Raw genomic sequence first — 22,274 nt, 5'->3', positions numbered from 1 at the left:
AAATAAAAACTAATTACAAAGTTTGGTCGAAATTGACGAGACGAATCTTTTGAGTCTAATTAGTCTATGATTAGATAATATTTGTCAAATACAAACGAAAATGCTACAGTGTCGATTTTGCAGAATTTTTTGGAACTAAACAAGGCCATAGTTTTATAGCATATCTATAGAGTGTCATAGATATTAATATTTGTAGGTATATATGTGGTCAATTAGATATTTTATTTGTCAATGCATCTAGAATTGCTTTTGAACGGAGGGTAGCGTGTCCCTCTCATACATATGGTAACATGTTTCTTCCACCGTGAAGAGTGGGAGTGGCCGTCAGCCCGTCACATCTTATCTTTAATGCGTCGTGGAATTCCTCGGCGTAGCAATGCAGTGCTGTCAGCATCAGAGTATCACATCCGAATTGACCTGTATTGGCAGGTAAAGAAAATACTAGTAGCTCATAGAAAATCTTGTGCTTTGAGCAATTGAGCGTAAGCCACGTTAGCATCACCAGGAACATTACAAAATGCTATACTGCTGCCCAGAAAGCCCAATATGGTCAAAGCAGAGCCTCCCCCCGGCCCCTTGCGACGCATATCTCCACGAAAAGCTGGTTCATTAAACCAAACATTGGCCTAACACGACCGGTTCAACATCCAATTGTTGCTTCAACACTTCAACAGTCAACAAGACTCATCTTGGAGAGAGCTCCGTGATGGATGCCTCGTTACATGACATCAACACTGAGCTATCCGTGTACCCTGAAGCTCCTGGCCGTTCCGGCGAATACGCATCTGAACTGTCAGTGGCACTAACCTCCTGGATGCACAAGGCTGGCCTGGAAAGAGAAGGGAGGCGCACCGTGCTGCTGCTAAGCATCACGTTTACCCACGACATCACCGGCCTGGCAGCAGGGTTTCTTTGAACACACAGAAGCCCGATGTGAATGCACTTCAGGATCTGCTCGATGGGAGGATGATGATGGTCGTTCAGTGATGGATCGATCAACCCGACCACATTTCCCCTGGCCCAGTGCTCCCACACCTGCACCATGCATGTTCGTTAATTCAGTAGTACTTATCATAAGAATTCGGCAGCGACGGTGAAGAGTTCAGGAGAGAGAGATAGAGATAGCACTATCTATATGCAATCACGCACAAGATTTAAGAGATCAACATCTTGCTCGCTGTTATATAAGCCACCGTTTCTTCTTCCAGTAACAATCTCTAGAACCAAAACACCGAAGCTAAACACGTCCGACTTGATTGAATACAGACCACGCATGGCGTATTCGGGTGCCATGTAACCACTGCAACAAGAGGATTATATACTTTACAGCATCATGATCTATACTTGTTAAGGAAAAATGCTAGCTGATAGTGTACTTACTATGTCCCAGCGACACGACGAGTGACATATTTTGATTGATCTCCATCAAAAATCTTTGCTAAGCCGAAGTCAGAGATCTTAGGTACATAATCAAAGTCTAATAGGATGTTACTCACTTTCAGGTCCCGGTGAACTATCTTCAGTTGAGAATCTTCATGGAGATATTGTAAGCCTCTAGCGATTCCACTGATAATATTAAATCTTTTTGCCCAATCTAGCTCGTTGTTTCTCTCACAATCTAGCATTCAAATAAGAATAAACATTGTGCTAATTATATTCGTGCTTTTGGTGGCCGTTAATGTTACAGCATTATGATTTCATAGAAAGTTTGAAACCCATGAGAAAAGAGATTTACCAAAAAGAACGGTATCAAGGCTTCTATTTGGCATATATTCATAAACAAGTATTTTCTCATGTTCTTGCAAACAAACACCGACAAGTCTCACAAGGTTCTTGTGGTGAAGCTTAGCAACCAGAACTAGCTCGCTTTTCAGCTCTTCAATTCCTTGTCTGGAACTGTGGCAAAGCCTTTTAACTGCAATTTCTTGACCATCAGGTAGGACTCCCTGCCCAAGTATAAAGATCTTTAACCATAAAAAACTAGTGACCATAAAGCATACGGAAGTTACACATGGTATGTATGATGTTGCGTTGTACCTTATAAACCATACCGAAGCCTCCTTTACCCAGCATTTTTGTTTCGGCAAAGTCTTCTGTAGCAACACGCAGTGTTGACAGATCGAGAAGGAGCATATCGTCTCCTTGAATATCCTCTGAACTAGTTGAGTCTATTGGAAGATAAGTACATAACGATGCAAAGTAAGCCTATATGATCTTTTAACGAAATGATACATAAGAATGAAATTCAGCTAAAGCTGTCCATATATATATATATATATATAGTAAGAGAGTAGCTAGCTAGTCACCTCTGTCGCTGCTGGTCTGCCTATTGATCGAATTCATTAATTGACTGCTATATTTCATAATTTTAAATGCTAAGAGGACTTACAAGGTTCAAAAGATTGTGCTGCTAATCTTCTCCGCCTTGTCCAAAAGCATATGACGGTTATGATCAGCATTGCAGCAATTGCAGGCATCAAAATTGCTAATACTTTACCGGCCTTATTCATCGATTTCTCTGCAAAATGAAAGCCACTAGTTTTGTATGAAACAAATCCTAATTAGACCGCTAACATAATCTGAATGAAACATGCGTTTGCTTATAAACATATATATTTTGTAAATTTCTTCTCTGCTTTCCAATAAAAAGTTGAACCTATATTCATCTTTACCTTGGCTTCTAGTGGCCGGCGCCGGCGGCATCCCAACGAAGACTGGAAGCTGTAGGAGTGGGCGGCCGGAGAAGAAAGGGTACACCTCATACCGGAAGCTGCACCAGGTGCCGAAAACTCCCCCGCCATTGACCCCACTGAAAACCTCGGGCATCCGGTTAATAATGGGGCCAAAACAGCCCTGGCAGAAGTCCACCGTCTTGTCCGGCGTGCACTGCGCCAGCGCGTAAATCCTGGGGTTGCTCCCATCGAAACCCTCCTCCCCCGTGGCGAACCTCCTGGACGAGTTCCCGGCTGCGTAGCCGGCGGTGGTGTTGACGAGCAGGCGGACGGCGGCGTCGAACGCGTCCGTCGGCTTGCTCACCACCTGGGATCCCACGAGGTAGTACGCGGTGGCGAAATTGTCGTCGTCCGGGAAGAAGTTGCGGTTGGAGAAGCGGAGCTGGCAGAGGTCGTAGAAGATCAAGACGTCCTTGAAGTGTGGGCACCCCTTCTGCGCGCCCTGGAACGCGGTCGCCACGCAGCTCTCGCAGGAGGAGGCGTTGGCGTCGCCACGGCACAGGGCGAGCGCGTAGACGATGTCCGGGACGGAGCCGACGCTGCCCGTGCCGTAGAGGACCGGACTGGAGGAGACGTTCTTGGGGAGGGTGCCGGAGAGTCGGTTGATGTTTCCTTGGTAGGTGCTGTTCTCCGTGTAGTTGCCACTGGGAGGGTAGGGGCCGCACAGGAGCCACGGCGGCGGTTGCTCTTGAGCAGAGGTGAACGGTGGTGTGTGGAGGACGGCGACGAGAAAGGTCAAGGCAACGCCGGCGATCTGGGGAGGAAAGCAGAGGGGATTGGGCCACCGTGTGGCCATGATGGTCTGTACTTTCTCTGGTATGCGGTATGGTCGTCGGTCTCTGCGTGCAGCGTGCCCCGGCCAGGGGAGTGGGACTCGCAGGCAGCGACGACGTGCGTCGAGGGGCTGCCGGGCCGGACGGATACATTTTTCTGCACGGAGGGCCCATGCGCATTTAACGCGTCTGCATCGACACCATCTTCAGACACGGGCCGGCAAAGTCTGCAAGGATTGGGCCGCCCTTCGGGTCAATGTGCTCGGCCCAATGGACCCAGAGTGAAAGAGCCGAGGGTGCGACTGTAGTCTATCCATGCGGCCCTGGAGGCACCTACAAAGTGTCCCTTCCATCCATCTCTAACAAGTGTTTAGTTGAGGTGTTAAAGTTTAACTAGTACTGTAGCATTGCTTTCTTATTTAAAAATTAGTGCTCAATTATATACTAATTAGGCTTAAAAGATTCAATTCATAAATTACTCTTTATCTGTATTTTTAGTTTCGTAAATAGTCTACATTTAGTACTCCATGCATGTGTCCAAAAATTCGAAATGATAGACAATAAACTTTATCGAGAACAACCAAATGGAGCATAAGTTCCTTTCCATCCTTCTCTGATTCTAAGTCGTAGTTTTTGTAGAAAATACCCTGTGAAAGCATAGAGACAAAGGCTGCATCGCCTCATGAGACGACGGGAAAGACTCCTGCTCCAAGGCCAAGACAAGACCCCTGCTCCGAGGCCAAGACAGTGACTCCAGTAGCATTGTACGACAACTCTCTTTGAGTCGACGGCTCGTGGATCTCATGCACGCAGGATTCTGATTTCAGCGCGCGTGCTCAGGAGCTTCCATCGAGGACCAACCACGGCCGATGCCAGGCCACCGAGGAGTGAACAAGCTTTGCCTCGCGTCGTTCCACCACCATGTGCTGCTGACCGTAGCAACAAGGGCGAGAAGGAAACAGCGACGGGAAGCGTCCCGCTCTAGGACATGGCCGGCCAGAGCCGAAGAGTCATGCTTCTCGTTCTCGTCCTATTCATCAGCATATTGTCTGTGTTTTTTTCTCTCTTGCTACTACTTGAATTACTTCTGAGTTGATCTGCTTGCTTGTTCTTGATAAGTCCCTCGCAAAGCAATAGTATGAAAATACTCATCGCAAATATGAATAGATATATACTTCTTCTATCCCTGAAAACTTCAATTACTTGAATCCCTGCAAGTCAAACTTTTTAAGTTTGACCAAATTTATAGAAAAGAACATCAATATCTGAGATAATTGCTATTATAGGACTCCAAACATATGGCTTTGTTATTATAGGATTTTCTGACATCAATTTCGCTAGAATAGGACTCGAAACATTAACATTTTGTTATATATGACATTTTGTGCTCTTAATCATATTTCTCATCTCAAATACTAGTATTTTGACATGACTTTCACCTTAAGACTTCAAAACACATGTGCAGGGGTTGCTGGTCAGCCACAGCCTGGCTGTGATAAGGACATCAACACCACACCGATTGTTGTACTCTTACTCACACTCGTGCTCCACAATTTAATCATCAAGTAAGTTTCCTATTGAACTCATGTCCATCTTGTTTAAACCTTGAAGACACGTGCACTATTATTTTGATTAGGAACCAGGGAAAAGATCGAAAGGGGAAAGGATTCGCGCTGGCTGGATTCGGACTGCAACATAGCTCTAACTTGTGATGGTCATCACGGTTGGATACAGAGTCGGATTTGGGCGTTTCAAGACTTCATAGAAAGCTTATCAAGTCTACTTTCCTATGAATCTAGTTTAATATCTATATCTTCTCAGAAGCCAGGGCAATGATCTAAATACCACCGAGAGGTTTTTCTATCCTAGGTGCTGCGTCACCTTAAGTTAGCCCAATGGGTTATGTATTGTCTTAGGTCCATTAGGGACGTGTCCTAGGGTTGGAGCACAACCCAAACACTCTTTTGGTTGTCCTCCTCATGTCATATACCCCTTGGCAGCTGCCAGTAACACTCGGATTTTGATTAGTTCAAGTTTAGCCTTCACTACTTGCTTGTAAAACGCGCGTGCTGATCCAGCCGTCCGTATTCTTATTTTCAGAACCCCACTTCATTATAGATTAAGTTTGAAACCTTTCATTACATCTAATAATTCAGTACTTGTTCTACTTGTTTTTGCTGGTTCTTTGATTGCTTGTAGTACGAGTGCCCTAGTGGTCGGTTGTGCGCTCCAAAGATCGTGACAGCTATTGACGGTGGTGTATCGGTTGCAAAGGCGTGGCCTTGGAGGGCTGTAGCATGCCGTGAATATCAACTCCTTTCACTAATCGAGTTATCCAACGTCTGTCACCGAAAGATTAGGCAAAAACTCTAGCGGGTTCATATTAGTTGGTAATCAGAGCAAGGTTTATCGGTGAGATATTTCCAATCCTTCGTTGTTTTATTTTTACTATAGTCTAGAAAAGCCAAAAAATAAATAGATTAGTTTCCCTCAATTCTATAAAATTTTTGAGGCATTGCTAGTACTGCTTAGTTAGGGCTTGTTGGCTTAGTTAGGGCTTGTTGATTATTCAACTACTTCGGTTGTGTCGAGTGCTAGTTTTAGTTCTAGTCTTTTAGAGTTTCAAGTTTTTGTCACCGTATAATCACAGCTGTGAATCACCATATCTATAACTCTTATAAAGTTAAACCCCACTAGATGAATTCTCTCTTCATGCAAGGTGTCCACATCATTTCCCACTAAGTGATCCACTAAATATTTTATCTCTTCATGCAAGGTGTCCACATCATTCCCCACTAAGTCCATGTCATCTTATATTAATTACATAAAATGACCATATCATCCATATCATGTGAAATATTTTTAAATCTTTAATCTATTAACATACAAGTCATGTACATACATTATTTGTTTCATCACCAATTAATTCCTTTATAATGTAACCAAATATTAGTTTTTGTTTAGCAATTTTTTACTAGATCTAATACAATAAAATACATGCAAGTCAAATTCATATGTATACATACATAATAGATTGAATATCATATAGTAATGCTATGTATATAATGATTTATTTTTAAGAAATTCCCGCAACAACACGCGGGGAATTCACCTAGTTTTATCTATATTTCATCCGTATTTCTCCATATAATCACTATTGGTTCGTACCACGATGTTGTTGATTGTGATGTTGTACCTATGGAAGCTTATAATATTCTTCTAGATAGACCATAGTAATTTGATAAGAACTATATACATCATGGTAGATCAAATCAGTATTCGTTCATACCATGAAAAGAAAATTGTTTTGCTACCTATGTCGCCTGAAGCTACTGTGAGTGATGAGGATGCTAAAGCTGCTAAAGATACAACTAAGAATAATAAAAATACCAAATCTATTGGAAATAAGAAAGATAAGATAAGATTAAATGGACAATGCTTTCTTGCTATAAATCTGATCTTAATGAATTAATTGCTTCCACATCAGTTGCTTATACTTTGGTATACAAGGATGCTTTGATTTCAAATGAGGATATTCAGCATTCTTTGCCTCCTAATGTTGCTAACATTTTGCAGGAGTATTCTGATATTTTCCCAAGTGAGATACCAGCAGGGCTACCACCTATACGTGGGATTGAGCACCAAATTAATCTTATTCCTGGTGCATCCTTGCCCAACCATGCACCATATAGGACTAATCCGGAGAAAACAAAAGAAATCCAACGGCAAGTGCAAGAATTGCTTGACAAAGGTTACGTGGGGCAAAGCTCAAGAGAATTCCTTCAACATGCTAAAAGATAAGTTAACACATGCACCTCTCCTACAACTTTCTAATTTTAATAAGACTTTTAAGCTCGAATATGATGCTAATGGAATTTGTTTGGGTGGTGTTTTGTTACAAGAGGGTAAACCTGTTGTATATTTTAGTGAGAAATTGAGTGGGCTTATTCTGAACTATTCCACTTATGATAAATAATTATATGTTCTTGTTTCAACATTAGAAACATGGAAACATTATTTGTGGCCCGAAGAGTTTGTTATTCATTCTAATTATGAATCTTTGAAACATATTTGTATTTGTATTCAATGAAAACTAAACCGAAGACATGCTAAGTGGGTAGAATTTATTGAATACTTCCCTTACGTTACTAAGGCTTTGTCTAGGAGATATACTTTATTTAATCAACTTGATTACAAGATCTTTGGATTAGAAACAATTAGAGACCAATATGCGAATGATGCTGATTTTAAAGAAGTTTTGCTGCATTGTGTTGGTGCAAAAGCTGATCTGCAAACACAAAGGGCTAATACCCGATTCAAACGTTAGGGCGTGCCAGCCGATTTGACCTTACAATCGACAAAGGTGGTAACTCAAACACTTTGGTCCCGACAACAGCGATGCGCCCGGATGTCACAGCCAAGAGGTGATCACGCGGAACTCGAGAACACGCCGAGTTTAACTCGACGAATTCCTAAGAACTCGTAGTAAAAAGAAAATATGACGAAGTCGTCGAAAAAGTAGATGCTGGAATATGAGTAAAAACTTGTGTTTGATTGATTGATAGATGTCTTTATTACATTGCCCTAGGGTCTACATTTATACCCTGTCCAAAGAGCAACAACTAGACACGACTATGATTCGAATTCCAAATTAAACGGAACCCGTATACAAAACGAATTCTAATAACTAAGGAAAACATTAAACTATCCCCCGTAACCGATTGAGACACTACTACGAGTCAATCGGCAATCCTCCGCGCTTTTCTCTAGAGTCATCGGTAGACTACCTGTCACAGCCATCGGCAAACACCGGCACTGGTCATCGGCACGAATATGTCATCACTTCTGGACTTAGTCATATTCGGTTGTCTCCCCATCGGCAACCACCTTCATCGGCAACTCCCCTGTAAACTAGTCACCATTGCTCCATCTGCCGATTTACATTTCATTAACTCCAGGTGTGTGTCAAAAGATACGTGTCCAAAAATGGTGTCAACACATGCCCCCCAATTTCAGAGTATGAAATCATTAATGCTCCAAAATTCTCTGCGTAATGACGCCTTTCCACAATTACTTCTCCCAATTTGGTAATCTGAACAACCTTGGCCCGATTCTCCTGCAGATTCCTTGAATTTCTCAACCTCTCGAACCGAATCTCCCTACTTATGCATTCATCAGCAATACTACCGTTAGAGAAAACTGCCGATGGACCGACCAGGCGATCTTGCACAGTAAAATATCTTCAAAATCACCGCTTGCTGTCAAATCACCTGCGCAATCCCTTAATTATCGTGCGAACAGTTTCCATATCTACCTGAACACCCTCGGATTTCACGGATGCGGCAAAGAGATAAGTCAGATTTGCCCCTGCCCGTTTTGTCCTATAAATACTTCCTTCTCCGGTACTCTTTCTCCATCTTATCATTCTACAGCCCCAAAATCCACCTTCCTGGCGGCGGCATTACCTGAGAACTCCAAGAACTCCAGCAAGGGTCTCCTCCACCAATTCTTCCAAGTCTTCGATCCCTCCTGTTCCTCGGGAAGAAATGGCCATCAACTTCATCGTTCCTGAGGTCAGTCTACCATCCTTCTTTTATACTTTTACTGTACTCTTGTTCATCTTCAAATCTGGCTACTGAGCACCCTTTTTCTTATTTTTCTTTTTCTCTGTCTTCCTTTTGTTTCTTCATTCTCCAAACCCTTTAGGAGTTGGCTGATAAGATCGTGATCCCTACCGATCAACTTCACTTCCAGTGCCTCGGTCCACTGGGAAACCCAGGTCCCACCAATCTGATAAATGCAGAAACAAATAGGATCCCTTTTAGAGCCGAGAACTTCTCTCTAGATTTGTGGAAAGACACTTTCCGTTCCTGGCCCAGCCCTACCAAGGGATGGAAGGATTGGTTTCTTAGAATCGGCAACTCAAACGAAGTCCAATGGGGTGAACGGAAATTGGACCAGTGCATTAGGTTATCCATTGCCAATATGGAGAGGAATGAATCCCTCAATGCTTTTGTATTCGGCCATGGTCCTGCATCTCCCACTTTAGCCGATGTGCTGATGCTTACTGGTTTGGACATATCATCTGCCGATGATAATCACCTTTATGACCGCAAACCTAAGCGCAAAGTAGAAACCCGCAACATAGGCGGTTGGTCGGGATACATCTAGAAATACTGAAAAACAGGGCCAATCGGACAAAGAGAACATGCTATCTTTCTGAACATGTGGCTAGATAAGTTTGTCTTCTGTGGCCGATCGGTAGGATCAACTTCTATCTATTTATCGGCAGCAGAAAGACTGGCCGATGGTGGCCGATTTCCTCTTGGCTGATATTTGCTTGGCTCTGTCTATCACCTCCTCCATCAGGTGGCTAAGAAACTAATGTTAGGCCAACCCATCGGCAACTTAGGGGGACCCTGGTGGTTCATCAACATGTGGCTCAGTGTCCATATGCACAAGCGCCTTGAATTCAACCTTTTTGCACAGCGCTTCCCCAGAGATATAGCCGAAGATTACGAGCTGGATGAGGAGGAATCGGCAACCCGCTCCCCTCTGAACTATGGTGAAGCTGCCATAGTTCTACCTGGTACTAGTGGTAATGAAGATCAGGTCAGCCGATTCTTTCACTCTTTATGAGGGTCTGGCCAAAGAACAGCGGGCATGGATGCCTTATGAGGATCCAGACACCAGATTTCCCCTGACTTTCCATCCCTTTGACAATGCTCTCAACAAGGACCATGATCTGATGATGGCAATTATCACTCCGAGAGCTATACCAGTGAACTTCTTTGGTAGTGGGAAAACTTCTAATCTCACCTACGAGTTCTACAATCCATCGGCATTGGCCCGTCAATTGGCCTTTGGATAGCTGCCGATTGCGCTCTGCTATGCCGACATGGTGAAACCAAGGGAAACCATCACCAGTGGTCTTGAGTGGATCAGAATAGCTCAGCTTCCACCAAATGCCGACACATCAGATATCGACTTATCGGCTTGGATCCCAGCTCTCTTTATCACCCAGGCGTACAAACAATGGTGGCTGGAGTGGAAAGAGCATTTGTTCTGCAGATCGGCTCTCACATACCGCGGTATGATCGACTCCACGTACAAGGTCCCTGAGAACACTGTAAGTCTTCAACCGATGCCTCAATTCTATTACTTCCGCTTTTTGTCGGCAACTTATTTCCTTTATTTTATACAGGTCGATGATACACCACCATCAGTCAGCAGAAGCGGTAAGACGATCGAACTCCTCCCATCGGGCCCGATCTCTTTGATCGGCAACAACGCGCCAAGCTTGGCGGCTCTAATGCACCGGGGCGTGCGTTTCAAGAAGATTACCACCAGACGATCGAAAACATCCCCATCAGTAGCTGCTACTGCTTTGGCACAAGCTTTCAAGATAAATTCTTGACTTCTTCAACTTATACCGATTCCATTCCATACTTACACAATTCTTTGAGGATACATCGGCTGCTATGGGAACCTCATCGGTAACTTTTACTATTTCAACCAGAATCTCATCACCCTGTTATGCTTGTACTTACAAAACTTTTGTTGTTGTATCAGCAATCCGGCAAATCAGTAAGGACCAGAAGTACCAAGAAAAGTGCCGATGCCCCCCAGTCCAGCCAAGTAAAGAGAAAGGGCCCCAAGAGTACCGAGTCACAAGCAAAGCGTCAGAAGACAGTAGCGCCTCCTCCTCCTCCTCTAGGGTCACCGATTCATGTGGAATCGTCCCCTTCTTCACCAGAAGTTCAGACACAACAAGCACCGTCTCCACCTCAGCCACAAGAAGCACCTCAACCAGAAGAGATATCAGCCGATGTACATGAGCAGACCGCCGATCCAGTAGGTTCGATCATAGCATCGGTAGTCTCCTCAATTCAGACAAGCACTGCACCCCCTCAAGGTAAAGTACTATCTATGAAATCATTGCTGATGGACCTATCTTTCCATCTTATATTTATCTTTATTAATTTTTAGCCGACATTGTCCCATCGGCAACTCTGGCCGATCAACCTGTGGTACCATCGGCCTCAACTAGCCAGAGGCGAGAGATAACTTTGAAACAAGTAGGCTTATTTAATCCTCATTCTTTATTTCACTAATCATTTCGTCATCAAATAACCTATCTCCTTTTCCTTTTCAGGAACAAGATTCTCCCGACAACCTGTTCTCCTTTGCCATCGAAATTTCCGATGATGAAGGCGAGGAAGCAAGCTCTTCTCAAGCAATCGGGATTTCATCGGTAGAAATTAGAGCAAAGCTGGAAGATCTGTTAGCCCTGCTTCATCAGGATACAGCTCAACTGGTTGATGACTTCGATCCAGCTAAGGTTCTGTTCAAGGCTCTCAGACGCCAAATCCCTGCCGATGCCGAGAAGATTCTCTTCAAGGCTGTACACTTGGAGAGTCGACAACTCTAGTACCAAAAGGCCACTCAGCGTCTTGCCGATAGAGCCACTTATGCCCAGCTTTCAGAAGAGGTGATGAAAGTAAAGCACCTTGCTGATGAAAAACACAAGAGCATCGGCATTCTGAAATCCTCAGGAGATACGCTGAAACAAAAGATCTCCGACCTATCGGCAAAAAGGGAAGCCTTGTTGGCAGAGCTTAAACGAGTAGAAGAGGCTCTGTCCCAAGCTCAACAAGAAGAAAGTCAACTGCCTGAAACGATCAAGACCCTCGAACAAGAGCGAAACACTCAAGCCCACAAAGCACTGCAGATGAAGAAGAAGCTGAAGCCAGTAGAGGGTTCTGCCGATGGAGACATCAGAGAGATAGAAGAAGCCGATCAAATCCGTCTGCGCGCTATATCGGCGATCGAAGCTCTACTGAGTGTATAAGCTTTTCATCGGCGGCGTATTTTACTCTTTCTTCAGAAACTGCTGATTGTTTTGGTCTAGCCGACAGGACTGTTATCGGCATCTTTTGAAACATCATATTCAGTCCCAGATACATTCCAATCCAGCCGATAGGAGTGTTATCGGCACTTAAACTTTTATGCATCGACCCATATGCTCGGGTAATACTTCTTTAAATATTTTCCATTCAATGCTCTGAGAAATTCAACTCCTTCAAGAGTTTCCAAAATATAGGCATTACCAGGAGCAGATCGATTTATCCGATAAGGACCTTCCTAATTGGGAGACCACTTGCCAAACTTTGAACTTTTAGTCCCAATCGGTAATATCAGTTTCCATACCAAATCTCCATCGGCAAACTCCTTAGCCTTTACCTTTTTATCATACCATCTGGCAACTCTCTTTTTATTTTCTTCTATACTTATCAAAGCCTTCAGCCGATGCCCTGCTAAATCATCTAACTCGTCTTTCATCAAAGTAGCATAGTCATCGGCAGCCAGCTGATCTTGAAAAGATAATCGCCTAGATCCAGTCTTAATCTCCCATGGTAGCACTGCATCGTGTCCATACACCAACTGATAAGGTGAAACCTTAGTCGACCCATGACATGCCATCCGATACGACCATAAAGCCTCATTTAACAATGTATGCCATTTTCTGGGATTTTCTTCAATCTTTCGTTTGATGAGTTTAATAATTCCTTTGTTAGACGCTTCGGCCTGCCCATTGGCTTGAGCATAATAAGGAGAAGAATTCAACACTTTAATTCCCATACCGATTGCAAATTCATCAAACTCTCCCGATGTAAACATAGTACCCTAATCGGTAGTAATTGTTTGAGGAATACCAAATTGGTAAATAATATGTTCTTTCACAAAATCAATCATATTGGCCGACATAACTTTCTTCAAAGGAATAGCCTCAACCCACTTAGTGAAATAATCAGTGGAGACTAAGATGAATTTATGCCCTTTACTCGATGGTGGGTCAATCTGGCCGATTAGATCAATAGCCCATCCCCAGAACGGCCAAGGTTTAATAATGAGATTCATGGCCGATGCGGGCGCCCTTTGAATATTGCCAAATTTCTGACATCCTTGACACCCTTTGAAATATTTAAAGCAATCCTCGAGTATAGTTGGCCAATAATACCCATTTCTCCTGATCATCCATTTCATCTTGAAAGCCGACTGATGTGCTCCACACACTCCTTCATGGATTTCTCCCATCAAACTTTTAGCTTCATCATCGCCTAAGCATCTCAGAAGAACCCCATCTATTGTTCGATAATAAAGCTCATCCTCGAGGAGCACATATTTGGTAGCTTGAAACCGGATACGCCTCTCAACCTTCTTAGATGGATTCTTTAAATAATCAATAATCTCTTTTCTCCAATCATCGGCACTGATTGCCGATAACGCATTCAATATGGGTTGATACCCCGAGGCATGCTGAGCGAATCGATTAGCCTCCTCATTATGTAACCGAGGAACATGCTCTAATCGGAAATCCTTGAATTCCTTTAATAGTCGCATACTCTTTTCATAATAGGCTATCAAGATCTCGCTTCGGCATTCATAACTTCCAGCCAACTGATTTATGACCAGCATAGAATCCCTGAAGATTTCAACAGCATCAGCATGAACCTCTTTTAACAATTCCAACCCCTTGATCAGAGCTTGATACTCGGCTTGATTATTCGTTAACGTAGCAACAATCGGCAAAGAGAACTCATACTTCCTTCCCTGGGGGGAAATTAGTACTATGCCGATTCCTGCCTCCGGTCACATGTACATCCATCAAAGAAAAGTGTCCAAGGCACAATTTGCAAAGTCTCCACTACACCGCAATGTTGAGTCACAAAATCGGCCATAATCTGTCCTTTAACCGCCTTAGCCGATTCGTAACGTAGATCGAATTCTAACAGTGCCAAAATCCACTTACCGATTCTACCACTCATAATCGGCATAGATAGCATATATCGAACCACATCATCTTTGCATATAACAGTGCATTCGGCCGATAGCAAATAGTGCCTCAACTTAATGCAAGAAAAATATAAGCATAAACACAATTTTTCAATGGCTGATACCTGGTCTCAGCATCAATCAATCTTCTACTTAAATAGTAAATCACACGCTCCTTCCCTTTGAATTCTTGAATCAAAGCTGAATCGATGACCATCCCATCGGTAGACAAATATAATCTGAAGGGCTTTCCTTGCTGAGGTGGAATTAAGACTGAAGGACTTGTCAAATAATTCTTGATTTCATCTAAGGCCAATTGTTGCTCTTCTCCCCATATAAATTCTTGATCAGCTTTCAATTTAAGTAAAGGACTGAAAGCATAAATTTTACTAGACAAATTGGAAATAAATCGCCTGATAAAATTTATTTTGCCGATCAGAGATTGGAGCTCGGTTTTGTTGGTAGGAGCAACTACTTTGTTAATAACATCGATAGATCTTCTGCTAATTTCAATTCCTCTTTGATGCACCATGAAGCCAAGAAATTGCCCTGACAATACGCCAAATGCACACTTATTAGGATTCATCTTTAAACCATGTTTCCTCATGCACTCCAACACCTTTCGCAAATCGGCAAGATGCTTTGTGAAATCTCCAGACTTAACCACCACGTCATCAATATAAATTTCAACCAGCTTGCCAATGAACTCATGAAAGATAAAATTCATAGCCCTTTGATAGGTAGCACCAGCATTTTTTAAACCAAAGGTCATGACTATCCATTCAAACAGCCCAACATGACCAGGACATCTAAATGCAGTCTTTGGAATATCTTCTTCAGCCATGAATATCTGATTATATCCTGCATTGCCATCCATGAAGCTTATGATCCGATGTCCAGACGCAGCATCGACTAGCAAATCGGCAACCGGCATTGGGTAGCCATCCATCGGCGTAGCGTTGTTAAGATTTCTGAAATCAATGCATACTCGAAGCTTCCCATTTTTCTTGTAAACTGGGACAACATTGGAAATCCACTCGGCATACCGACACTGCCGAATAAATTTAGCTTCAATAAGCTTGGTTATCTCGGCCTTAATATCAAGAAGAATATTAGGATTACATCGGCGGGCTGGCTGCTGATGTGGCCGAAATCCAGACTTGATAGGTAACCGATGTTCAACAATCGATTGGTCTAAACCAGGCATCTCAGTATAATCCCAAGCAAAGGAATCTTTATATTCCTTTAACAAATCGGTTAACTGTTGCTTACATTCAGAATTTAACTTAGCACTAATAAAAGTAGGTCTTGGCTTATCTCCATTACCTATATCTACCTCTACTAAATCATCGGCCGATGTGAACCCCTGGCCTAATTTTCCATCATCGGCGAACCTATCCATTAGAACTCCTCATCAGAACCGACTGCTTGGATCGGTGGAATTTCATAATCGGCAACCTTGAGGAAATCCTTTTCCCAAATTTCTCCTAAGATGCACCTGGTCCTCTCATAAGTATCTGCCTCTGCCGATGCGATGACATAAGAAGAATCTCCTGGGACGATCTCAATTCTGTCGCCTACCCACTGAACCAAGCATTGGTGCATTGTTGATGGGATGCAACAATTGGCATGGATCCAATCTCTCCCTAGTAGCAAATTATAAGCACCCTTTCCACTGATCACGAAGAAAGTTGTCGGCAAGGTTTTGCTGCCGATGGTCAACTCGACGCATATTGCCCCCTTAACCGGAGACACATTTCCTTCAAAGTCCTTTAGCATCATATCGGTCTTGGTTAAATCTTCATCTCCTTTCCCAAGCTTCCGAAAGACTGCATACGGCATAATATTGATAGCAGCCCCACCATCGACTAATATCTTGGTCATCGGCTGTCCATCAAACCTTCCTTTTACGAATAGGGCTTTAAGATGCTGCCTTTCGTTGTCGGCAGGCTTTTCAAAGATAGCCGTCATTGGATCCAGAGCCAACTGAGCTATCTGGTCGGAAAAATCCACCTCTTCATCATCATTGGACGGCGCAAGGAACTCCATCGGCAACATAAACACCATGTTAACATCTGCCGATGGTTCTTTTCCCTTGGGATCCGGTTGCTGCTGATCTCCAGACTTACCAGAATTCTCTCCTCTGCTCAAATCTTCTCGTCTTTCGCGCTGCAACCTTCTTTTCTGCGTTCTAGTCAATCCCTTTGGACACCATTGCGGCTGTCTCACCGATGGATGACGATTTTCTCTTGACTCCACTCGATAAGTATTAGCATCCCTGCAGAATATGAACTCATCGGGAACTCGTGCATCAATTCCCTGCAGAATATCCTCAAGTTCCTCTTGGTTCCTGGGAAAGTACCTGACACGGTCACCAAGTCTGTCATGCACACTGAGTCTGCCCCCCAGCCGATCATGAACTGAAGCTCTCCCCCTAATCGGCCCATTAAATCGCCGATCATCATTCTGATGCTGCCGATTAGGTCTATCATACCGATCATAACCATTGCACTCAGGGCAGTCTCTAACAGTGGGCAATTTGATGTTCTGTTCCCAACAGTGGATAAAGAATGGGTAATTCCAATGATCTTTATGCCGATTCCACTCCCGTCGGCGTCTTTCTTCTTCCCAATGATAATCCTCCTGTTGGCGCCGATAATGATCTTCACGTTGCTGCCAGGTCTCCCGATGCCTTCTATGAGTTATCACAATGCCAGATCGGGGAGGCTTTCCTGAGCTGGTTCCTTCCTGAACCAGACCCTTGCCTTTAGTGTCATCTGTAGTAATCTGATGTTGAGGATCCACCGATGCACTTCTTTCAGGTGCTTCCGACGTCAAGATCTTGGTTTTTCCCTTAGCATCCAACATATTTGTTAGAAAAGGATGTTGATCGATCTTCATCAGCTTCTGAGCTTTAGAATTATCAAACTTGATTCTTCCAGATTCTATAGCTGATTGCAGCTGTTGCCTGAAGACCTTGCATTCATTTGTGCTGTGAGAGGTCGCATTGTGCCATTTGCAATATTTCATCTTCTTTAATTCCTCAGCCGATGGAATCACATGATTGGGCGACAACTTGATTTGACCTTCCTGGAGTAGAAAGTCAAATATCCTATCGGCTTTGGTGATATCAAATGCAAATTTCTCTGGCTCTTTATGCCCAAAAGGGCAAGACATCGGCTTCTTGTTCTTTACCCACTCTGCCAAGCCGATGACTGGTTCTTCATCAGAATCTGAGCTTGTTGCCTCATCGACAAATGACACCTTTTTATTCCATGCTCTCTTAGGCTCAAAGGGTTTGATATCTTGGTCAGAAATCCTCTGCACCAAGTGACTTAGGCTCTCGAACTCTTAAGAAGCATACCTGTCTCTGATATGTGGCAACAATCCCTGAAAAGCCAAATCGGCTAGCTGCCGATCATCCAGAACTAGACTGTAGCATTTATTCTAAACTTCTCGCAACCTCTGCACAAAGCATTCAACCGATTCATCATTGCATTGCTTCAATCTGACAAAATCGGTAATCTTCTTCTCATGGACTCCAGAAAAGAAATATTTATGGAATTGTTTTTCTAGATCGGCCCAAGTGATCACTGAGTTGGGAGGTAACGATATAAACCAAGTGAAGGCAGATCCAGACAAAGATGACGAGAACAAGCGAACCCTTAACTCGTCTCTGTTAGCAGCTTCCCCACACTGGATGATGAACCTGTTAACGTGCTGCATAGTCGATGTATCATCCTGTCCAGAAAACTTAGTGAAATCTGGTACCTTGTACCGATTTGGAAGTGGAATCAAGTCGTATACAGGAGGATACGGTGTCCGATAAGAGTAAGTGTTGACTTTGGGTTTTATCCCAAATTGGTCTCTCATTACTTCAGCTATCTTATCGGCCCAATATGCATCGGCATCTTGCCGATGAGGCGGCTGTGGATCTGGCACCTGTTGATAAGCTTCCACGTGTCTCTGTGGTGCACAATCCCCATGGAACATCGGATTAACCATCTGACCACCAATTTGCTGACCAAGATTCATCGGCTGGTTGACCAACCCCTGATTCTGAAACCCAGGATGGATTTGGCCTTGTTGAAACCCTACAGCCTGATGATTCTGCTGAGGAATCTGTGGAAAGACTAACTATCATGTCCATCCACTGTTAGCATTCATCGGCATAGGCCCTGCCGATGACTGGTAATTGGGCATCATCATTGAATTGACATACCCTGGTTGCGTCATAAATCTCTGCTGCGTCAGCATTAGATCTGCCGATGCATTAGGCATCTGGAACATTGGAGCTTGAGAATTCCTAGTGTAAGGTCTTGCAGTAGTAGTTGTAGTGTACTGGGGACTCTGATTCATCGACGGATTTGGAGGTGCCGATGCCATAGGAGTCTTGCTTGTCACGTCAGCCACTTGAGACGTTCCAGGAGTTTTTACCATCATCTCTGGGGGCATACCATAACCCCACCAGTTAGGATGGACAGATCCTGTCATTGCTGATGCCAATAGATCGGTGGCAAGCTTGATTTGCCCGTCTGATGTTGATGGATTGGTCGTCATCGGTGTAGATTGTGCATTAGTGATCCCTAATGTGCTTGGAGGAGAAGTAGCTTCTGTACCCGCAACGGCTGTAGTAGCCGATGGAGCTGTAACCAATGATGACCCTGGCTGATGATAGGCAAGTCCAACATAATTTGGTGGAAATTGTCCTTCCTTGAAAGTTCTAGCCACTGCATTGAAAACCGTATTGGACAGCACACCGGCTTGATTGATCAAGGCACGATTAATAGCACTGTCAACCATGTCTTGAAGTTTACCAGGATTGGATTCGAAAGTGATTTGCCGAGGCATCGGCAATGCTTCCTTCTGGATCACCTCTCCACTCCTGTTGATACTGAAAGATTTCAAGCATAACTGCTTGTAGTCCTCCATGGCTTTTGCCATAGCTTGCTTCTGCTCATCTCTGAGATTGGCTTTCGTCACGGGGATAACGTTCTCCAAGTCGAAATCGGTGTTCGACATGTTGATCTTGATCTTGAATAGGTCCCACTGGGCGTGCCAAAAGATGTGTTGGTGCAAAAGCTGATCTGCAAACACAAAGGGCTAATACCCGATTCAAATGTTAAGGCGTGCCAGCCGATTTGACCTTACAATCGACAAAGGTGGTAACTCGAACACTTTGGTCCCAACAACAGCGATGCGCCCGGATGTCATGGCCAAGAGGTGATCACGCGGAACTCGAGAACACGCCGAGTTTGACTCGACGAATTCCTAAGAACTCGTAGTAAAAAAAAATATGACGAAGTCGTCGAAAAAGTAGATGCTGGAATATGAGTAAAAACTTGTGTTTGATTGATTGATAGATGTCTTTATTACATTGCCCTAGGGTCTACATTTATACCTTGTCCAAAGAGCTACAACCAGACATGACTATGATTCGAATTCCAAATTAAACGGAACCCGTATACAAAACGAATTCTAATAACTAAGAAAAACATTAAACTATCCCCCGTAACCGATTGGGACACTACTACGAGTCAATCGGCAATCCTCCACGCTTTTCTCCAGAGTCATCGGCAGACTACCTGTCACAGCCATCGGCAAACACCGGCACTGGTCATCGGCACGAATATGTCATCACTTCTGGACTTAGTCATATTCAGTTGTCTCCCCATTGGCAACCACCTTCATCGGCAACTCCCCTGTAAACTAGTTACCATTGCTCCATCTGCCGATTTACATTTCATTAACTCCAGGTGCGTGTCAAAAGATACGTGTCCAAAAACGGTGTCAACACATTGTAAGGATGGAAAAGGATAGAATATATTCATCATTAGTGATGGATTTGTGTTTAGAGCTAACAAGCTGTGTATCCTAGCTAGTTCTATTTATTTGTTATTCTTGCAGGAAGCATATGGAGGTGGTTTGATGGGGCATTTTGGAGCCAAAAAGACAGCAGACATACTTGCTGCTCATTTCTTTTGACCAAAGATGAAAAGAGATGTAGAGAGGTTTGTAGCTCGTTGCACCACATGTGAAAAGGCAAAGTCACGGCTAAACTCGCATGGTTTGTATTTACCTCTACCTGTTCCTGAAGCTTCTTGGGAGGATATATCTATGGATTTTGTGTTGGGATTACCAAGGACTAGAAAGGGACGTGATAGTATGTTTATAGTCATTGATAGATTTTCTAAGATGACAGATTTCATACCATGTCATAAAACTGATGATTTGTTCTTTCGAGAAATTGTTCACTTGCATGGAGTGCCCAACGCAATTGTTTTTGACACTGATGTTATGTTTCTTAGTCTTTTTGGTAGACTCTGTGGGGAAAATTGGGAAATAAACTTTTATTTTCTACTATATGTCATCCCCAAACTGATGGTCAAACTGAGGTTGTGAATAGAACTTTGTCTACTACGTTAAGGGCAATTTTAAAGAATATTAAGATGCGGGAAGAATGCTTGCCTCATATTAAATTTGCTTATAATTGTTCTTTATATTCTACTACAAAGATGTGCCCATTTTAGATTGTTTATGGTTTGTTGTCTCGAGCTCCAATTGATTTAATGTCTTTGCCATCATCTGAAGTACTAAATTTTGATGCTACTAAACATGCTGAGTTGATGTTAAAACTATATGAAACAACTAAACAAAATATAGAGTGTATGAATATTAAATATAACCTTTCTGGTGATAAAGGTCGAAAGAATTTAAAATTTGAACCGAGATATTTAGTTTGGTTGCATTTAAGAAAGGAAAGGTTTCTTGAACTGCGCAAATCCAAGTTGTTACCTTGGGCTGACGGACCTTTCGAAGTGTTAGAGAAAGTTAATGATAATGCATACAAGCTAGACTTTCCTGTAGATTTTGAGGTTAGTCCTACATTTAATGTTGCAGATTTAAGGCCTTATTTGGGAGAAGAGGATAAGTTTTAGTCGAGGACGACTCAAATGTAAGAAGGGGAGAATGATGAGGATATCAACACCATACCGATTGCTGGTCCTCTTACTCGTGCTCGTGCTCGATAACTTAATCATCAAGTAGTTCCCTCTTGAACTCCTGTCCATCTTGTTAAACCATGGAGACACGTGCACTCTTGTTTTGATTAGGAACCAAAGAGAAGACCGAAAGAGAAAAAGCTTCGCGCTGGGTAGATTCAAACTGCAACACACCTCCAACTTGTGATGGTCATCACGGTTGCATAGGGAGTCAGATTTAGGTGTTTCAAGACTTCATGGAAAGCTTATCAAGTTTACTTTCGTTGGATCCAGTTTTATATCTATATCTTCTCAGAAGCGGCGGCAATGATCCAAATACCACGAAGAGGTTTTTCTGTCCTAGATGCTGCGTCACCTTAACTTAGCCCAATGGGTTGTGTATCATCTTAGGTCCATTAGGAACGTATCCTAGGGTTAGAGCATGACCCAAACACTCTTTTGTTCGTCCTCCTTACGTCATATACCCCTTGGCAGCTGCTAGTAACACTCGGTTTTTGATTAGTTCAAGTTTAGCCTTCGCTACTTGCTTATAAAACACGAGTGCTGATCCAGACGTCCGTCTTCTTGTTTTAAGAACCCCACTTCATTGGAGATTGAGTTTGAAAGCTTTAATTACCTCTAGTAATTCAGTACTTGTTCTACTTGTTCTTGTTGGTTCTTCGATTGCTTGCAGGACGAGTGCCCTAGTGGCCAATTGTCGTGCTCCACAAGATCGTGACAGCCATTGGGGGTGCTATATCGATTGCTAAAGCACGGCCTTGCAGGGCTGTAGTCGGGCCAACTCCTTTCACCAATCGAGTTATCCAGCGCCTCTCATCGAAAGATCGAGCGAAAACTCTAGCGGGTTCATATCAGGCTGACCATGGCCTAGGTGTTTCAGCAGCTTCAAAGGATCTTGCCATTAACAAGCTTTTGATGAACCATCTAGAAAC

At 43.3% G+C, this 22,274-nt stretch overlaps 1 protein-coding gene across 1 annotated transcript; it reads right to left on the bottom strand.

The window, feature by feature from the left end:
* On the bottom strand, positions 206 to 3,626 carry LOC8066617 (cysteine-rich receptor-like protein kinase 6). Its single transcript, XM_002439418.2, has 7 exons — positions 2,673 to 3,626; positions 2,390 to 2,518; positions 2,038 to 2,168; positions 1,736 to 1,946; positions 1,381 to 1,618; positions 1,150 to 1,300; positions 206 to 1,035 (listed from the first exon to the last, which is right to left on the bottom strand). Exons 1-7 carry the CDS (start codon positions 3,526 to 3,528, stop codon positions 685 to 687), a joined length of 2,067 nt encoding a protein of 688 aa, XP_002439463.1. The 5' UTR covers positions 3,529 to 3,626; the 3' UTR covers positions 206 to 684.

Source organism: Sorghum bicolor, chromosome 9 (genome assembly GCF_000003195.3).
Source record: "Sorghum bicolor cultivar BTx623 chromosome 9, Sorghum_bicolor_NCBIv3, whole genome shotgun sequence".
NCBI classification, from domain to species: Eukaryota; Viridiplantae; Streptophyta; class Magnoliopsida; order Poales; family Poaceae; genus Sorghum; species Sorghum bicolor.
This window is presented reverse-complemented; position numbering and strand designations above follow the sequence as displayed.